Below are 17,295 nucleotides of genomic sequence, written 5' to 3' on the forward strand. Positions count from 1 at the left end.
CCCACGGCGAACTTCACCTCCACCTCGATGGGGCTGGGGGAGGGGGCTGGGGGGAGGGGGGGGAGGGGGGGGTCGGGGGGGGGGGCCGCACCCCCACAGGGACCCCCAGCGCCCCATAGAGACCCACAGAGCCCCCACTGCCCCACAGAGCCCCCAGTGCCCCACTGAGCCCCCAGTGCCCCACAGAGCCCCCCAGTGCCCCAGAGACCCCCCATAGCCCCCCCCAGTGCCCATAGACCCCCCCACTGCCCCACAGAGCCCCCAGTGCCCCACTGAGCCCCCAGTGCCCCATAGCCCCCCCCACTGCCCCACAGAGCCCCCAGTGCCCCATAGAGCCCCCCAGTGCCCCACAGAGCCCCCAGTGCCCCACAGAGCCCCCAGTGCCCCATAGCCCCCCCCAGTGCCCCACAGAGCCCCCCAGTGCCCCAGAGACCCCCCCATAGCCCCCCCCAGTGCCCCATAGCCCCCCCCATAGCCCCCCCCCAGTGCCCCATAGACCCCCCCACTGCCCCACAGAGCCCCCCAGTGCCTCCCAGTGCCCCATAGCCCCCCCCATAGCCCCCCCCAGTGCCCCATAGCCCCCCCCCATAGCCCCCCCCCAGTGCCCCATAGCCCCCCCCCCAGTGCCCCCCAGACCCCCCCCCCGTGCCCCCCCGGCGCCCCATAGGTCCCTATCGCCCCCTATCGCCCCCTATCGCCCCCTATCGCGCCCCTATCGCCCCCTATCGCCCCCCAGCATCCCATCACCCCCCGCGGCACCTGGCTGCCCGGGGGGGGCGGTTTCCATGGCGACGCGGAGCCCCCCGAAGGTCGGGAATCGGGGTGGGGGGGGAGGGGCGAATGGCGGCGGGGAGGGGCCGCCCGGGGCATGATGGGATCGGGCGGGGCCGCGGGGGATTGTGGGTACTGGGGGGGAGGCGCTGCGCAGCGGGACTGGGAAGCACTGGGAGGGAACTGGGAGGGAACTGGGGGGACTGGGAGGCACTGGGAGGGAACTGGGGGGACTGGGAGGCACTGGGAGGGAACTGGGAGGCACTGGGAGGGAACTGGGGGGACTGGGAGGCACTGGGAGGGAACTGGGAGAGAACTGGCACCCACTGGGACATACTGGGAGGGCACTGGATGGCACTGGGAGAGAACTGGGGGGACTGGGAGGCACTGGGAGGGAACTGGGGGGACTGGGAGGGAACTGGGAGGCACTGGGAGGGAACTGGGGGGACTGGGAGGCACTGGGAGGGGACTGGGAGAGAACTGGCACCCACTGGGACATACTGGGAGGGCACTGGATGGCACTGGGAGGGAACTGGAGGGACTGGGAGGGAACTGGGAGGCACTGGGACATAGTGGGGACCACTGGGACGTACTGGGAGGGAACTGGGGGGACTGGGAGGCACTGGGAGGGAACTGGGAGGCACTGGGAGGGAACTGGGAGAGAACTGGCACCCACTGGGACATACTGGGAGGGCACTGGATGGCACTGGGAGGACTGGGAGGCACTGGGAGGGAACTGGGGGGACTGGGAGGGAACTGGGAGGCACTGGGAGGGAACTGGGGGGACTGGGAGGCACTGGGAGGGGACTGGGAGAGAACTGGCACCCACTGGGACATACTGGGAGGGCACTGGATGGCACTGGGAGGGAACTGGGGGGACTGGGAGGCACTGGGAGGGAACTGGGGGGACTGGGAGGGAACTGGGAGGCACTGGGAGGGAACTGGAGGGACTGGGAGGGAACTGGGAGGCACTGGGAGGGAACTGGAGGGATTGGGAGGGAACTGGGAGGCACTGGGACATAGTGGGGACCACTGGGACGTACTGGGAGGGAACTGGGGGGACTGGGAGGCACTGGGAGGGAACTGGGAGGCACTGGGAGGGAACTGGGAGAGAACTGGCACCCACTGGGACATACTGGGAGGGCACTGGATGGCACTGGGAGGGAACTGGGGGGACTGGGAGGCACTGGGAGGGAACTGGGGGGACTGGGAGGGAACTGGGAGGCACTGGGAGGGAACTGGGGGGACTGGGAGGGAACTGGGAGGCACTGGGAGGGAACTGGAGGGACTGGGAGGGAACTGGGAGGCACTGGGACATAGTGGGGACCACTGGGACGTACTGGGAGGGAACTGGGGGGACTGGGAGGCACTGGGACATAGTGGGGACCACTGGGACGTACTGGGAGGCACTGGGAGGGAACTGGGGGGACTGGGAGGCACTGGGAGGGAACTGGGACGTACTGGGAGGGCACTGGGACATACTGGGAGGGCACTGGGTGGCACTGGGAGGGAACTGGGGGGACTGGGAGGCACTGGGAGGGAACTGGGGGGACTGGGAGGGCACTGGATGGCACTGGGAGGGAACTGGAGGGACTGGGAGGGAACTGGGAGGCACTGGGACATAGTGGGGACCACTGGGACGTACTGGGAGGGAACTGGGGGGACTGGGAGGCACTGGGAGGGAACTGGGAGGCACTGGGAGGGAACTGGGAGAGAACTGGCACCCACTGGGACATACTGGGAGGGCACTGGATGGCACTGGGAGGGAACTGGGGGGACTGGGAGGCACTGGGAGGGAACTGGGGGGACTGGGAAGGAACTGGGAGGCACTGGGAGGGAACTGGGGGGACTGGGAGGCACTGGGAGGGAACTGGGAGAGAACTGGCACCCACTGGGACGTACTGGGAGGGCACTGGATGGCACTGGGAGGGAACTGGGGGGACTGGGAGGCACTGGGAGGGAACTGGGGGGACTGGGAGGGCACTGGATGGCACTGGGAGAGAACTGGAGGGACTGGGAGGGAACTGGGAGGCACTGGGACATAGTGGGGACCACTGGGACGTACTGGGAGGGAACTGGGGGGACTGGGAGGCACTGGGAGGGAACTGGGAGGCACTGGGAGGGAACTGGGAGAGAACTGGCACCCACTGGGACATACTGGGAGGGCACTGGATGGCACTGGGAGGGAACTGGGAGGACTGGGAGGCACTGGGACATAGTGGGGACCACTGGGACGTACTGGGAGGGAACTGGGGGGACTGGGAGGCACTGGGAGGGAACTGGGAGGCACTGGGAGGGAACTGGGAGAGAACTGGCACCCACTGGGACATACTGGGAGGGCACTGGATGGCACTGGGAGGACTGGGAGGCACTGGGAGGGAACTGGGGGGACTGGGAGGGAACTGGGAGGCACTGGGAGGGAACTGGGGGGACTGGGAGGCACTGGGAGGGGACTGGGAGAGAACTGGCACCCACTGGGACATACTGGGAGGGCACTGGATGGCACTGGGAGGGAACTGGGAGGACTGGGAGGCACTGGGACATAGTGGAGAGCACTGGGACGTACTGGGAGGCACTGGGAGGGAACTGGGGGGACTGGGAGGCACTGGGAGGGAACTGGGACGTACTGGGAGGGCACTGGGACATACTGGGAGGGCACTGGGTGGCACTGGGAGGGAACTGGAGGGACTGGGAGGGAACTGGGAGGCACTGGGAGGGAACTGGAGGGACTGGGAGGGAACTGGGAGGCACTGGGACATAGTGGAGACCACTGGGACGTACTGGGAGGCACTGGGAGGGAACTGGGGGGACTGGGAGGCACTGGGAGGGAACTGGAGGGACTGGGAGGGAACTGGGAGGCACCGGGAGGGAACTGGGGGGACTGGGAGGGAACTGGGAGAGAACTGGGACCCACTGGGACATACTGGGAGGGCACTGGGTGGCACTGGGAGGGAACTGGGGGGACTGGGAGGCACTGGGAGGGAACTGGGAGGCACTGGGACATAGTGGGGACCATTGGGACGTACTGGGAGGCACTGGGAGGGAACTGGGGGGACTGGGAGGCACTGGGAGGGAACTGGGAGGGAACTGGGGGGACTCGGAGGGAACTGGGAGAGAACTGGCACCCACTGGGACATACTGGGAGGGCACTGGGTGGCACTGGGAGGGAACTGGGGGGACTGGGAGGCACTGGGAGGGAACTGGGACATACTGGGAGGGCACTGGGACATACTGGGAGGGCACTGGGTGGCACTGGGGGAGAACTGGGAGGCACTGGGACATAGTGGGGACCACTGGGACGTACTGGGAGGGAACTGAGTGGCACCGGGAGGGAACTGGGAGGCACTGGGACATAGCAGGGGCCACTGGGAAGCACTGGGAGGGAACTGGGAGGCACTGGGGGGCACTGGGAGAGAACTGGCACGCACTGGGACGTACTGGGAGGGCACTGGGACATACTGGGAGGGCACTGGGAGGGAACTGGGAGGACTGGGAAGCACTGGGGGGGAACTGGGAGGCACTGGGACATAGCGGGGGACACTGGGACGTACTGGGAAGCACTGGGAGGGAACTGAGATGCACGGGGGGCGCTGGGAGAGAACTGGCACCCACTGGGACATACTGGGAGGGCACTGGGAGAGAACTGGGAGGCACTGGGACATAGTGGGGGGCAGCGGGAGGCACTTGGATGCAGTGGGAGGGAACTGTGAGGCACTGGGATGTACTGGGGGCACTGGGAGGGAACTGGGGTGTCCTGGGGGGCACTGGAAAGAAACTGGGAGGCACTGGGATGTACTGGGGGCACTGGGAGGGAACTGGGGTGTCCTGGGGGGCACTGGAAAGAAACTGGGAGGCACTGGGATGTACCGGGGGCACTGGGAGGGAACTGGGAGGCACTGGGACGTTCCGGGGGGCACTGGGAAGGAACTGGGAGGCACTGGGAGGGAACTGGGAGGCACAGGGGTGTCCTGGAACGTACTGGGAGGGAACTGGGAGGCACTGGGATGCACTGGGAAGGAACTGGGAGGCAGTGGGAGGGAACTGGGAGGCACGGGGGTGTCCTGGAATGGACTGGGAGGGAACTGGGAGGCACTGGGACGTAGTGGGGGGCACTGGGAGGGAACTGGGATGTATTGGGGGGCACTGGGAGAGAATTGGCATGTACTGGGACGTACTGGGAGGGCACTGGGTGGCACTAGGAGGGAACTGGGGGCACTGGGAGGCACTGGAAAGAAACTGGGAGGAACTGGGATGTACCAGGGGCACTGGGAGGGAACTGGGAGGCACTGGGACGTACTGGGGGGCACTGGGAGAGAACTGGGACATACTGGGAGGGCACTGGGTGGCACTAGGAGGGAACTGGGGGAACTGGGAGGCACTGGCGTGTCCTGGGGGGCACTGGGAGGGAACTGGGACGCGCTGGGAGGGAACTGTCTCTCACCGGGGCACTGGGGTTACTGGGAGGCACTGGGACGCACTGGTGGTGGCACCGTTGACCCCCTCAGCCCCGCCCCCCAACCCCGTGACCTCACTGGCGGCCGTGACATCATCGGGCGCCGCAAAGGCGGCCCCGACCCCGTCGAGCGTCACCCAGCCCGACGCGATGATGTCATCGAGCGCCCCAAAGGCACCCGCAGCCCTGTCAAGCGTCTCCTGGCCCGACGCAGTGATGTCATCGAGCGCCCCGCCCCAACGGTGGCCCCGACCCCGTCGAGCGCCTCCAAGACGAACGCGATGATGTCATCAAGTGCCGCAAAATGGCCGTGACCTCATCGAGCGCCGCAAAGGCGGCCTCGACCCCGTCGAGCGCCTCCCGGCCCGACGCGATGATGTCATCGAGCGCCCCGCCCCAAAGGCAGCCCCAGCCCCGCCCCCGCCGAGCGACCCCGGCCCGACGCGATGATGTCATCGAGCGCCCCAAAGGTGGCCGTGACCTCACTGAGCGCCGCAAAGGCAGCCTCGACCCCGTCGAGCGCCTCCCGACCCGACGCGATGATGTCATCGAGCGCCCCCAAAATGGCCGTGACCTCATCGAGCGCCGCAAAGGCGGCCCCGCCCCCGCCGAGCGACCCCGGCCCGACGCGATGATGTCACCGAGCGCCCCACAGACAGACGCGACCTCACCGAGCGCCTCCGAAACCAACGTGATGACGTCACCGCGCGCCCCCGGCGCAGGCGCGCTCCCGTTGGCCGCCCCGCAGGCGGCCCCGCCCCCGCCGAGCGCCGCCGTGACGTCACCGCCCGCCGCCGTGCCGCCGCCCGGCCGCTCCGGGCTCCCATTGGCCCTCCCGGGGCTCCCCCGCGCCCCATTGGCCGGCGGGGCGGGGCGGGGGCGGGGCCTCGTCCTGGGGGGCTCAGCGCCGGCGGCGGAAACCTGGGGGGGGGGGAGGTGTCAGGGGAGGCCCCGCCCCCACGCAAGCCCCGCCCCACGCAAGCCCCTCCTCCACGCAAGCCCCGCCCCCACGCAAGCCCCGCCCCCTCACCTTTGCCCCGCCCCTTCCTGCCCTTCGGCCTCTTCTTCCTCTTCTTCGCGGGGGGCGGTGCCTCCTGCGGGGGGGGGAGGGGAGGAAACGGGGCGGGGTCAGGGGGCGGAAGGGGCGTGGCCCCGCCCCGCCCCCGCGCCGCCGCCGCCGCACCTGATTGGCCGGCTCCAGCAGGGCGCCGAGGTCGCCGAAGTGGGTGATGGCCTCCAGGCCGCCGCCCGCCGCCGCCGCCCGCCGCCGCCGCGCCCGCTCCCGCCGGCTCTCCCCCAGCCGCACCAGCATGGCCTCCTCGTGCCGCGTCCTGCGCCCCGCCGCTCAGCCCCGCCCCCCAAGGGACCCCCCTCCTGCCCCCCAAGTCCTTGTCTGGGCCCCCCAAGCGCCCCCCCAGCCCCACAAGTGCCCCCTGAGTCCCCACCCCCCCACCCCACAAGTGACTCCCCCAGCCCCCCAAGTCCCCCTCCTGCCCCCCAAGTGCCCCCCAAGTCCTCCCCTGAGCCCCCCCAGCCCCCCAAGTACCCCCCAGACTCCCTCTCCTGCCCCCCAAGTGCCCCTCCCTCCCCACAAGTGCTGTTCCTGCCCCCCAAGTAGCCCCAGACTCCACCTCCTGCCCCCCAAGTGCCCCCCCCCCCGGCCCCCCAAACTTCATCTCCTGCCCCCCAAGTGCCCCTCCCAGCCCCATAAGTGCCCTTCCCAGCCCCCCAAGTGCCCTCCAAACTCCATCTCCTGCCCCCCAGGTGCCCCCCCAGCCCCCCAAGTGCCCCCCAAGTGCCCTCCCCAGCCCCCCAAGTGCCCCCCCAGCCCCCCAAGTGCCCTCCCCAGCCCCCCAAGTGCCCCCCCAGCCCCCCAAGTGCCCCTCCCCCTCCCCCCCGTACCTGAGGAGGGTGTGTCGGGGCGTGGCGCCGGCCCCGCCCCCCAGCTCCTGGGGCCCCTCCCCCAGCTCCTCCCGCAGCTCCCGCAGGAGGGCGCTGCTCAGCGCCCGCCGCCGCGCCGCCGCCCGCGCCCGCTCCTCCCGGCCCCGCCCCGCCTCCTCTGGGGGGAGGGGAGGGCGTCAGCGGGGCGGGGGGGCGGGGCCGGGCGGGGGGAGGGGGAGGGGGCGGGCTCTCACCGTATTGGACGGGGACCAGGCGGGGCGGGACGTATCTGCGCCCGCCGCCCCGCCCCGCCGCCTTGGCTCCACCTCCTTCTTCATCCTCCTCCTCCTCCTCCTGCGCGGGGGGGAGGTGTCAATCAAGCGCCGGCCACGCCCCCCACGGGGGGGGAGGGGGCGGGGAAGCGCGGCGCCGCGCCCTCACCTGCGCCGCCGCCGCCGCCATGTTGGCGGGGTCGGGGCGGAACCGCAAGGGGCCGGCGTCGCCTGCGGGGGGCGGTGACGGGCGGGTGTCAATCACAGCGTGGGGGGCGGGGCAAGGGGGAGGGGCCCCGCCCTGACCACGCCCTCACCGCGCCCGCCCGCCGCCGCCGCCCGCAGCAGCTTCTCCAGCCAATACTTGAGGCGCTGCTCCAGGGGGCGGAGCTTCTCCAGCACCTGGGGGGGGGGGAGGGGGAGGCTGTGACCACGCCCCCCCGCGTGGCCCCGCCCCGCCCCCCCGGCCCCGCCCCTCACCACGCGGGTCTCCAGCAGGCGGGGGAGGGCGGGCAGCGCCCCCAGGGCCCCGCCCCGCGCCTTGGCCCCCAGCAGCAGCCCCAGGTCCTGCAGGTAGAGCAGCAGCGCCTGCGCCCGCAGCTCCAGCAGCGAGGGGCCCTGGGGGGGGGGGGGGGGGGGTCAGGGGGGGGGCCACGCCCCCCATCCCGACCCCCAAGTGCCCCCCCATGCCCCCCCCGGACCCCTATGTCCCCCCATGCCCCCCCCCCCCAGGACCCCTATCTCCCCCCTCACGACCCCTTTCCCCCCCAAAGACCCCCCCTGGGCTCCCCAATCCCCCCCCAGACCCCAAGTCCCCCCCCAGGACCCCCAAATCCCCCCCGTGCCCCCCCCCAGGACCCCCATGTCCCCCTTAAGAACCCCAAATCCCCATTTAAGACCCCCCCAGACCCCCAATGTCCCCCCCAGGACCCCCAAATCCACCTCCACGACCCCCTTAAGACCCCCCAATCCCCCCCCACGACCCCCAAATCGCCCCCGTGCCCCCCCAGGACCCCCACATCCCCCTTAAGACCCCCAAATCCCTATTTAAGACCCCCCCAGACCCCCACTCCCCCCCAGGACCCCCAAATCCCCCCCCCGGACCCCCACATCCCACTTAACCCCCCCAAATCCCCCTTTAAGACCCCCCCCAACCCCCAATCCCCCCCGGACCCCCAAATCCCCCCCGTGCCCCCCCCCCAGGACCCCCATATCCCCCTTAAAACCCCCAAATCCCCCTTTAAGACCCCCCCCCGACCCCCAAGTGCCCCCCCATGCCCCCCCCGGACCCCTATGTCCCCCCATGCCCCCCCCCCCAGGACCCCTATCTCCCCCCTCACAACCCTTTCCCCCCCAAAGACCCCCCCTGGGCTCCCCAATCCCCCCCCAGACCCCAAGTCCCCCTTAAGACCCCCCCCCAGACCCCAAGTCCCCCCCCAGGACCCCCAAATCCCCCCCGTGCCCCCCCCAGGACCCCCACATCCCCCTTAAGAACCCCAAATCCCTATTTAAGACCCCCCCAGACCCCCCATGCCTTCCCCAGGACCCCCAAATCCCCCCCCTGCCCCCCCCAGGACCCCCACATCCCCCTTAAGAACCCCAAATCCCCCTTTAAGACCCCCCCCCAACCCCCAATCCCCCCCAGGACCCCCAAATCCGCCTCCACGACCCCCTTAAGACCCCCGTGCCCCTCACAGGACCCCCAAATCCCCCTTTAAGACCCCCCAATCTTCCCCCAGGACCCCCAAATCCCCCCCGTGCCCCCCCCAGGACCCCCATATCCCCCTTAAAACCCCCAAATACCCATTTAAGACCCCCCCAGGACCCCCAAATCCCCCCCCCGGACCCCCACATCCCCCTTAAGCCCCCCAAAATCCCCTTTTAAGACCCCCCCCAGACCCCCAATGTCCCCCCAGGACCCCCAAATCGCCCCCGTGCTCCCCCCCCAGGACCCCCACATCCCCCTTAAGCCCCCCAAATCCCCATTTAAGACCCCCCCAGGACCCCCCCATCGCACTTAAGCCCCCCAAATCCCCCTTTAAAACCCCCCAGTCTTCCCCCAGGACCCCCAAGTCCCCCCCAATCCCCCCCCAGACCCCAAGTCCCCCCCGTGCCCCCCCCAGGACCCCCACATCCCCCTTAAGCCCCCCAAATCCCCCTTTAAGACCCCCCAATCTTCCCCCACGACCCCCAAATCCCCCCCGTGCCCCCCCCAGGACCCCCACATCCCCCTTAAAACCCCCAAATCCCCATTTAAGACCCCCCCAGGACCCCCAAGTCCCCCCCCAGGACCCCCAAATCCCCCCCCAGGACCCCCACATCCCCCTTAAGCCCCCCAAATCCCCCTTTAAGACCCCCCAATCTTCCCCCACGACCCCCAAATCCCCCCCGTGCCCCCCCCAGGACCCCCATATCCCCCTTAAAACCCCCAAATCCCCATTTAAGACCCCCCCAGGACCCCCAAGTCCCCCCCCAGGACCCCCAAATCCCCCCCCAGGACCCCCATATCCCCCGTAAGCCCCCCAAATCCCCCTTTAAGACCCCCCAATCTTCCCCCACGACCCCCAAATCGCCCCCTGCCCCCCCCAGGACCCCCACATCCCCCTTAAGCCCCCCAAATCCCCCTTTAAGACCCCCCCCCGACCCCCAATCCCCCCCCCCCAGGACCCCCAAGCCCCCCCCCCCCCCCCCAGCTCCGGTACCTTCTCGGTGCGGAGCCGCCCGGCGCGGACCCGCCGCAGCAGCCCCCGCCCGTGCTCGGTGACGGCCGCCACCTGAAGGAGGGAGGCGGGGGTTAAGGGGGGGCTCGGGGGGGTTGGGGGGGTTGGGGGGGGTTGGGGGGGGGGACGGGACCCCCCCACCTGCTCCCGCAGCGCCTGCAGCAGCGCCACGGCCTCCGCCGCCGCCGCCATTTTGCGAGGGAAAGGCTGAGGGGGGGGGGGGGGGGAGGAGGGAGGAGCCAATCGGAGCGCGGCGCTGAACGCGCTGGCCAATGGGAGGGCGGGGAGGGCGGCGCAAGTCCCGCCCCTGAGCGGCTGGGCGGGAAGCGCTGAGGAGAAAGCGGGCGGGCCAATGGGAGCGCGGCGCCGGCGGCGCTGGCCAATGGGAGGGCGAGGAGGGAGGTGCTGGTCCCGCCCCCGCGCGGCGAGGCGGGAAGCGGTGAGGAGAAGGCGGGCGGGCCAATCGGAGCGCGGCGCTGACGGCGTTGGCCAATGGGAGGGCGAGGAGGGCGGTGCAAGTCCCGCCCCGATGGGCTGGGTGGGAAGCGGTGAGGAGAAGGCAGGCGAGCCAATGGGAGCTTGGCGGTGCCCGCAGTGGCCAATGGGAGGGCGAGGAGGACGGCGCAAGTCCCGCCCTCACGCCGTTGGGCGGGAAGCGGTGAGGAGCAGGCGGGCCGGCCAATCGCAGCGCGGCGCTGACCGCAATGGCCAATAGGAGGGCGAAGGAGGCGGTGCTGGTCCCGCCCCCGCGGGCGAGGCGGGAAGCGGTGAGGAGAAGGCAGGAGGAGCCAATCGGAGCGCGGCGCCGGCGGCGCTGGCCAATGGGAGGGCGAGGACGGCGGTGCTGGTCCCGCCCCCACGCCGCTGGGCGGCAATCGGTGAGGGGCAGGCGGGCCGGCCAATCGAAGCGCGGCGCTGACCGCAGTGGCCAATAGGAGTGCGAGGAGAGGGAGGTGCTGGTCCCGCGCCTGCGCGGATGGGCGGGAAGAGGTGAGGAGCAGGGAGGCGGGCCAATCAGAGCGCGGCACTGACAGCGCTGGCCAATGGGAGGGCAAGGTGGGCGGTGCAAGTCCCGCCCCGATGGGCCGGGCGGGAAGAGCTGAGGAGAAAGCGGGCGGGCCAATCAGAGCGTAGAGATGGTGGCATTGGCCAATGGGAGCGCGAGGAGGGCGGTGCAAGTCCCGCCCCGATGGGCTGGGCGGGAAGCGGTGAGGAGCAGGCGGGCGCGGGCCAATCGCAGCGCGGAGCTGGCGGCGACGACCAATGGGAGGGCGAGGAGAGCCGCGGGGGTCCCGCCCCCGCGCCGCTGGGCGGGAAGCGCTGAGGAGAAGGCGAGCGGGCCAATCGGAGCGCGGAGGTGGTGGCGTTGGCCAATGGGAGGGCGAGGAGATGGGGGGGGGGGGTGCCGGTCCCGCCCCCGCGCCGCTGGGCGGGTAGCGGTGAGGGGCAGGCGGGCGGGCCAATCAGGGCGCGGCACTGACGGCGCTGGCCAATAGGAGGGCGAGGAGGGCGGTGCTGGTCCCGCCCCCGACGGGCCGGGCGGGAAGCGGTGAGGGGCAGCCGGGCCGGCCAATGAGAAGAAGGCGAGAACGGCGCCAAGGGCGGGAAGCGCCCCCTGGCGGCCGGGAGGACCCCTCCCCCAAACCCCCCCAAACCCCCCCAAACCCGCCCAAAAAGCCCCAAATCGGCGGGAAGCAACGCGCGCGCGCGGGGGGGGGGGAGGGGCCGGGGGCGGGGCTCGGTGGGGGCCGCGCCGGCGGCCATGTTTTATTCCTCAGCGCCCTCCCCTCCCTCCCCCGACGGCCCCCCCCCCCCCCCGCAAAATGGCGGCCTCCCGGAAGTGGGGGGCGTTTATCCCGGAAGTAGAGGCCGTTTCTCCCGGAAGTGGAGGCCGTTTATCCCGGAAGTGGAGGTGTTTATCCCGGAAGTGGAGGCCGTTTATCCCGGAAGTGGAGGTGTTTATCCCGGAAGTGGAGGCCGTTTATCCCGGAAGTGGAGGCCGTTTATCCCGGAAGTGGAGGTGTTTATCCCGGAAGTGGAGGCCTTTTCCCGGAAGTGGAGGCCGTTTCCCGGAAGCGGCGCCCTCAGCGGCGGCCGCCGCGGTCGCGCAGGGGGGTGCTGCGGCTGCGGCTGCGCCGCTTCTCGCCGCCGCGCCGGTGCTCGCGGTGGGCGTCGCGCGACGAGGCGGGGGGGCGGGGCGGGGCCGCGCTTGTCGCGGGAGGAAGGGGCGGAGCCGGAGGAGGCCCCGCCCCCCGCCCCGCCCCCCGCCCCGCCCCTGCTGCTGCTGCTGCTGCTGCTGCTGGCGCTGCTCCTCCTCCTCCTGCTCCTTGCGGCGCCGCTCCCGCTCCCGCGCCCGCGCCGCCCGCTCGGCCTGCTTCTGCACGAACTGCCCGCGGGGTCAGCCGGCGGGGGCGGGGCGGGGGGCGGGGCTATGGGGCTGGGGGCGGGGCTATGGGCATGGTTATGGGGCTTGGAGCACGGTTATGGGGCAGCTGTGGGGCTGGGGGCGGGGCTATGGGGCTGGGAGCATGGTTATGGGGCAAATGTGGGGCTGGGGGTGGGGCTATGGGGCTGGGAGCATGGTTATGGGGCAAATGTGGGGCTGGGGGTGGGGCTATGGGGCAGCTGTGGGGCTGGGGGCAAGGCTATGGGGCTGGGAGCATGGTTATGGGACGGGGTGGGGCTGGGGGGCGTGGCTATGGGGCTGGGGGCGGGGCCATGGGCATGGTTATGGGGCTGGGAGCGTGGTTATGGGGCAAATGTGGGGCTGGGGGCGTGGCTATGGGGCTGGGGGGCGGGGCTGGGGTCTGGGTGTGTGGTTATGGGGCTGGGGGTGGGCTGGGGGCGGGGCTGTGGGGCTGTGAGCATGGCTATGGGGCAAATGTGGGGCTGGGGTGGGGCTATGGGGCTGGGGGCACAGTTATGGGGCAGCTGTGGGGCTGGGGGTGTGGTTACAGGCGTGGCTATGGGGCTGGGGGCGTGGCTACGGGTCTCCCCCCGCCCCCCGCCGCCCCGGCCCCGCCCACCTGGGTGTCGGTCAGCGGCAGCCAATAGATGCAGGGCGCCGCCTTGGTCTTGCGGAAGAGGTCGTCCAATAGCTTGGCGGGCGGCTCCTCGGGGGGCTTCTCTGTGGGGCCGGGGGGCGCTAAGGCCCCGCCCACGGCCCCACAGCCCCGCCCCCAGCCCCACAGCCCCTCCCCTAGCTGCCCCATAGCCCCGCCCCCTGCCCCATAGCCCTGCCCCTCACCCCACAGCCGCCCCATAACCCTGCCCCAGCCCCATAACCCCACCCCCAGCCCCATAGCCCCGCCCCCTAACCACACCCCAGCCCCATAGCCCCGCCCCCAGCCCCATAGCCGCCCCATAACCACACCCCCCGCCCTATATCCCCGCCCCCCGCCCCGTAGCCACACCCACAAGTGCCCCATAGCCCCGCCCCCAGCCCCATAACCCCACCCCAGCCCCATAGCCCCGCCCCCAGCCCCATAACCCCACCCTCAGCCCCATAGCCCCGCCCCCTAACCACACCCCAGCCCCATAGCCCCGCCCACAGCCCCATAGCTGCCCCATAGCCCCGCCCCAGCCCCATAGCCACCCCATTACCACATCCCCCACCCTATAGCCCTGCCCCACAGCCGCCCCATAGCCCCGCCCCCAGCCCCATAACCCCGCCCCCAGCCCCATAGCCCCGCCCCCAGCCCCATAGCCACACCCATAGCAGCCCCATAACCCCGCCCCCAGCCCCATAGCCCCACCCCCGCTGCCCCACAGCCCCACCCCCAGCCCCCCAGCCCCCCAGCCCCGCCCCCCATAGCCCCGCCCCCCATAGCCCCGCCCCCTCACCTCTCTTGTCGGGCCGCGCCTCGCGGCAGCCCCGCCCCCCGGGCCGCTCCTTGTCGGGGGGGCGGTGGCGGGGGCGGGGCTCGCGGGGGGCGTGGCCGGGGCCGCGGGGGGGCGGCGGGGGCAGGGGGCCGGCGGCGGCGGGGGAGGGGCCGGGGGCGGGGCCGGGCCCGGGGGGGGAGGGGCTGGGGGAGCGGGGGGGCCCCTTGTCGCGGTCCCACTCGCGCTCCCCCCCGCGTCCGCTCCCGCCGCTCCATCTCCCGCTCCCCGCTCCGCCCGCTGCGCCCGCTCCGCCTCCCGCCCCGCCCCCCGCCCCGCCCCCGCCCCGCCCCCGCCCCGCGGCCCCGCCCCCGCCTCCTCCCCCCCCGCCTCCGCCCGCTCCGACAGCAGCCCCCGGTGGAAGTCCAGCTGTGGGGCGCGACCCACACGTCAGCGACCGGACCCACAAGCGACCGCCCCCGACCCACAAGTGACCGCCCCAACCCATAAGTGAACCGCCGGGACCCATAAGTGAACCACCGGGACCCACAAGTGACCACCCAGACCCATAAGTGAACCGCCAGGACCCATAAGTGAGCCACCGGGACCCACAAGTGACCACCCAGACCCATAAGTGAACCGCCGGGACCCATAAGTGAGCCACCGGGACACACAAGTGACCACCCAGACCCATAAGTGAACCGCCAGGACCCATAAGTGACCACCCAGACCCATAAGTGAACCGCCGGGACCCATAAGTGAGCTGCCCCGACCCATAAGTGAACCGCCGGGACCCATAAGTGAGCCACCTGGACCCATAAGTGACCACCCAGACCCATAAGTGAACCGCCGGGACCCATAAGTGAGCTGCCCCGACCCATAAGTGAACCGCCGGGACCCATAAGTGAGCCACCTGGACCCACAAGCAAACTGCCCGGACCCACAAGTGACTCCCCGGACCCATAAGTGACCGCCCAGACCCATAAGTGAGCCACCTGGACCCATAAGTGACCGCCCAGACCCATAAGTGAACCACCGGGACCCACAAGTGACCGCCCCGACCCATAAGTGACCGCCCAGACCCATAAGTGAGCCACCTGGACCCATAAGTAAACTGCCCAGACCCATAAGCGCCCCCCCGGACCCACAAGTGAGCCGCCCCGACCCACAGGTGAACCACCCAGACTCCTAAATAACTGCCCAGACCCATAAGTGATCCCCCGGACCCATAAGTGAACTACCCAGACCCATAACCGATCTTCCCATATCCCCCTCCCGCCCCACAAGTGCCCTCCCGGACCCACAAGTCATCCCCCAGACCCACAAGTGATCCCCCCCAACTCCCCCTCCTGCCCCCCAAGTGACTCCCGGACCCACAAGTGCTCCCCAGGACCCCCAAGTGCCACCCCCCCCGCCCCACAAGCACCCCCCCCAAGTCCCCCTCCCGCCCCCCCCCCCGCCCCATAACCGCCGCCAGCCCCACGGCGCTGCCCCACGGCGCTGCCCCACGGCACCTCCTCCTGCTCGGCGAAGTCGGCCGCCAGCACCTTGGGGTTGGACTGGGGCCACTTGACCCCGTGCAGGGCGTTGCGGGTGGCCACCGCCTCCTCCACCGAGGCGTACTTGGGGGGCAGGCGGGGGCCCGGTCAGCGGCCGCCCCACGGCTGCCCCACGGCCGCCCCACGGCTCCCCCAGGGGGGAGGAGCGGGGGGTAGGGCTGCTCTCAACGCCCACAGTCTGCCCCATAGCGCCCCTTAACAGCCCCCCCCAGTGCCCCATAGCGCCCCATAGCGCCCCATGGCGCCCCATGGGACCCCACAGTGCCCCATAGCACCCCCCGGCGCCCCATAGCACCCCATGGGACCCCACAGTGCCCCACAGAACCTCCTAGGACCTCCCCCCACCCGTCCCTCCCTGCCGCCCCATAGCACCCCACAGCACCCCATAGCGCCCCATAGCACCCCATAGCGCCCCACAGCACCCCATAGCGCCCCATAGCACCCCACAGCACCCCATAGCGCCCCACAGCACCCACAGAAGCCCCCAGAAGTTGACGGGACCTCCCCCCACCCGTCCCTCCCCGCCGCCCCACGCCGCCCCCCGCCGCCCCACGGCGCCCCACAGCGCCCCATAGCACCCCATAGCGCCCCACAGCACCCCATAGCGCCCCGTAACGCCCCGTAGCACCCACAGAACCCCCCAGAACCTCCCGGGACCTCCCCCCACCCGTCCCTCCCCGCCGCCCCCCGCCGCCCCACGGCGCCCCCCCGCCCGCCCCACGGCCGCCCCACGGCGCCCCCCGGCGCCCCACGCACCGTGACGTAGCAGTGGGACTTGATCTTGTCGATCCAGAAGCCCTCCTCCCGCAGCCGCCCCGTCCGCCCCAGCAGCTCCTTCAGCTGCCCCAGCGTGAAGGGGCGCACCTGGGGGGCGGCCGGGGGGCAGCGGGGGGGCAGCCCCACACCGGCCCCCCAGCGGCATTTCCCGGCCCCCCAAGTGCATTTCCCAGCCCCCCCAAGTGGGTTTCCCGGCCCCACACCTGCCCCCCAAGTAATTTCCCAGCCCCCCAAGTGGATTTCCCAGCCCCACACCAGCCCCCCAAGTGGATTTCCCACCCCCCAAGGGCATTTCCCAGCCCCACACCTGCCCCCCAAGTGGATTTCCCACCCCCCAAGTGGGTTTCCCGGCCCCACACCTGCCCCCCAAGTAATTTCCCAGCCCCCCCCAAGTGGATTTCCCACCCCCCAAGTGCATTTCCCAGCCCCACACCTGCCCCCCAAGTGGATTTCCCACCCCCCAAGGGCATTTCCCAGCCCCACACCAGCCCCCCAAGTGGATTTCCCACCCCCCAAGGGCATTTCCCAGCCCCACACCTGCCCCCCAAGTGGATTTCCCACCCCCCAAGGGCATTTCCCAGCCCCACAGCTGCCCCCCAAGTGGATTTCCCACCCCCCAAGTGGGTTTCCCGGCCCCTCCCCCCCCCCTCCCCTCCCCCCCCGGGCGGGGGCGGGGCCTCACCAGGTTGCAGAGGTGGACGATGGGGGGAGGGGCGGGCGCGGGGGGGGGGAGGGGCGGGGCGCGGCCCGCACGGGGTCGTCGATGGGGAGGCAGAGCCCGAGGGGGCGGGGCTGGGCGCCCATCCCCCCGCCGCGGGGCCTCGCCTGGGGGGAGGGGGGCGGCCGCCGCGTCACTCCCAGCCCACACCAGTACGGACCAGTACGGACCGGTGACCCCCCCCAGTCCCTCCCAGTCCCCCCCCACTGCCCTCCCAGTGCCCCCCCCAGTATGTCCCAGTCCATCCCAGTTCACTCCCAGTCCCCCCCAAATCCCCTCCCAGTGCCCCCCAGTTCCCTCCCAGTCCCCTCCCAGTTCCCCCCCA

The 17,295-nt window shown here is 71.3% G+C and overlaps 2 protein-coding genes across 2 annotated transcripts; both read right to left on the bottom strand.

The window, feature by feature from the left end:
• Positions 1-5,800: 5,800 nt before the first annotated feature.
• Positions 5,801-10,314, bottom strand: NGDN (neuroguidin). The gene is made up of 10 exons (XM_082339282.1): positions 10,239-10,314; positions 10,080-10,151; positions 7,858-7,995; positions 7,695-7,779; positions 7,547-7,608; positions 7,360-7,459; positions 7,127-7,283; positions 6,408-6,555; positions 6,255-6,318; positions 5,801-6,145 (listed from the first exon to the last, which is right to left on the bottom strand). Exons 1-10 carry the CDS (start codon positions 10,287-10,289, stop codon positions 6,126-6,128), a joined length of 897 nt encoding a protein of 298 aa, XP_082195408.1. The 5' UTR covers positions 10,290-10,314; the 3' UTR covers positions 5,801-6,125.
• A 1,720-nt stretch (positions 10,315-12,034) lies between these two features.
• On the bottom strand, positions 12,035-17,056 carry LOC309604338 (apoptotic chromatin condensation inducer in the nucleus-like; the record flags this gene model as incomplete). The annotated part of the gene is given in 8 exon segments (XM_082339283.1): positions 12,035-12,483; positions 13,124-13,224; positions 13,941-14,321; positions 14,324-14,345; positions 15,431-15,538; positions 16,232-16,339; positions 16,935-16,979; positions 16,982-17,056. Coding segments are annotated over 8 exon segments (1,245 nt in total). The 3' UTR covers positions 12,035-12,078.
• Between the last annotated feature and the right edge of the window lie 239 nt (positions 17,057-17,295).

Source organism: Platalea leucorodia (assembly GCF_965183815.1).
Source record: "Platalea leucorodia genome assembly, contig: HAP1_HAP1_SCAFFOLD_656, whole genome shotgun sequence".
In the NCBI taxonomy this organism is placed as follows: Eukaryota; Metazoa; Chordata; class Aves; order Pelecaniformes; family Threskiornithidae; genus Platalea; species Platalea leucorodia.

What these genes read in the sequence shown, in the direction of transcription:
- NGDN (XM_082339282.1), bottom strand. Translation starts at nt 10,289, where the DNA reads ATGGCGGCGGCGGCGGAGGCCGTGGCGCTGCTGCAGGCGCTGCGGGAG. An exon ending in GGCGGCGGCGGGCGGGCGCG is followed by an intron (nt 7,609 to 7,694) that starts GTGAGGGCGTGG and finishes CGCCCCCCGCAG; the next exon opens with GCGACGCCGGCCCCTTGCGG. An exon ending in CCCCGACACACCCTCCTCAG is followed by an intron (nt 6,556 to 7,126) that starts GTACGGGGGGGA and finishes GGCGGGGCGCAG; the next exon opens with GACGCGGCACGAGGAGGCCA.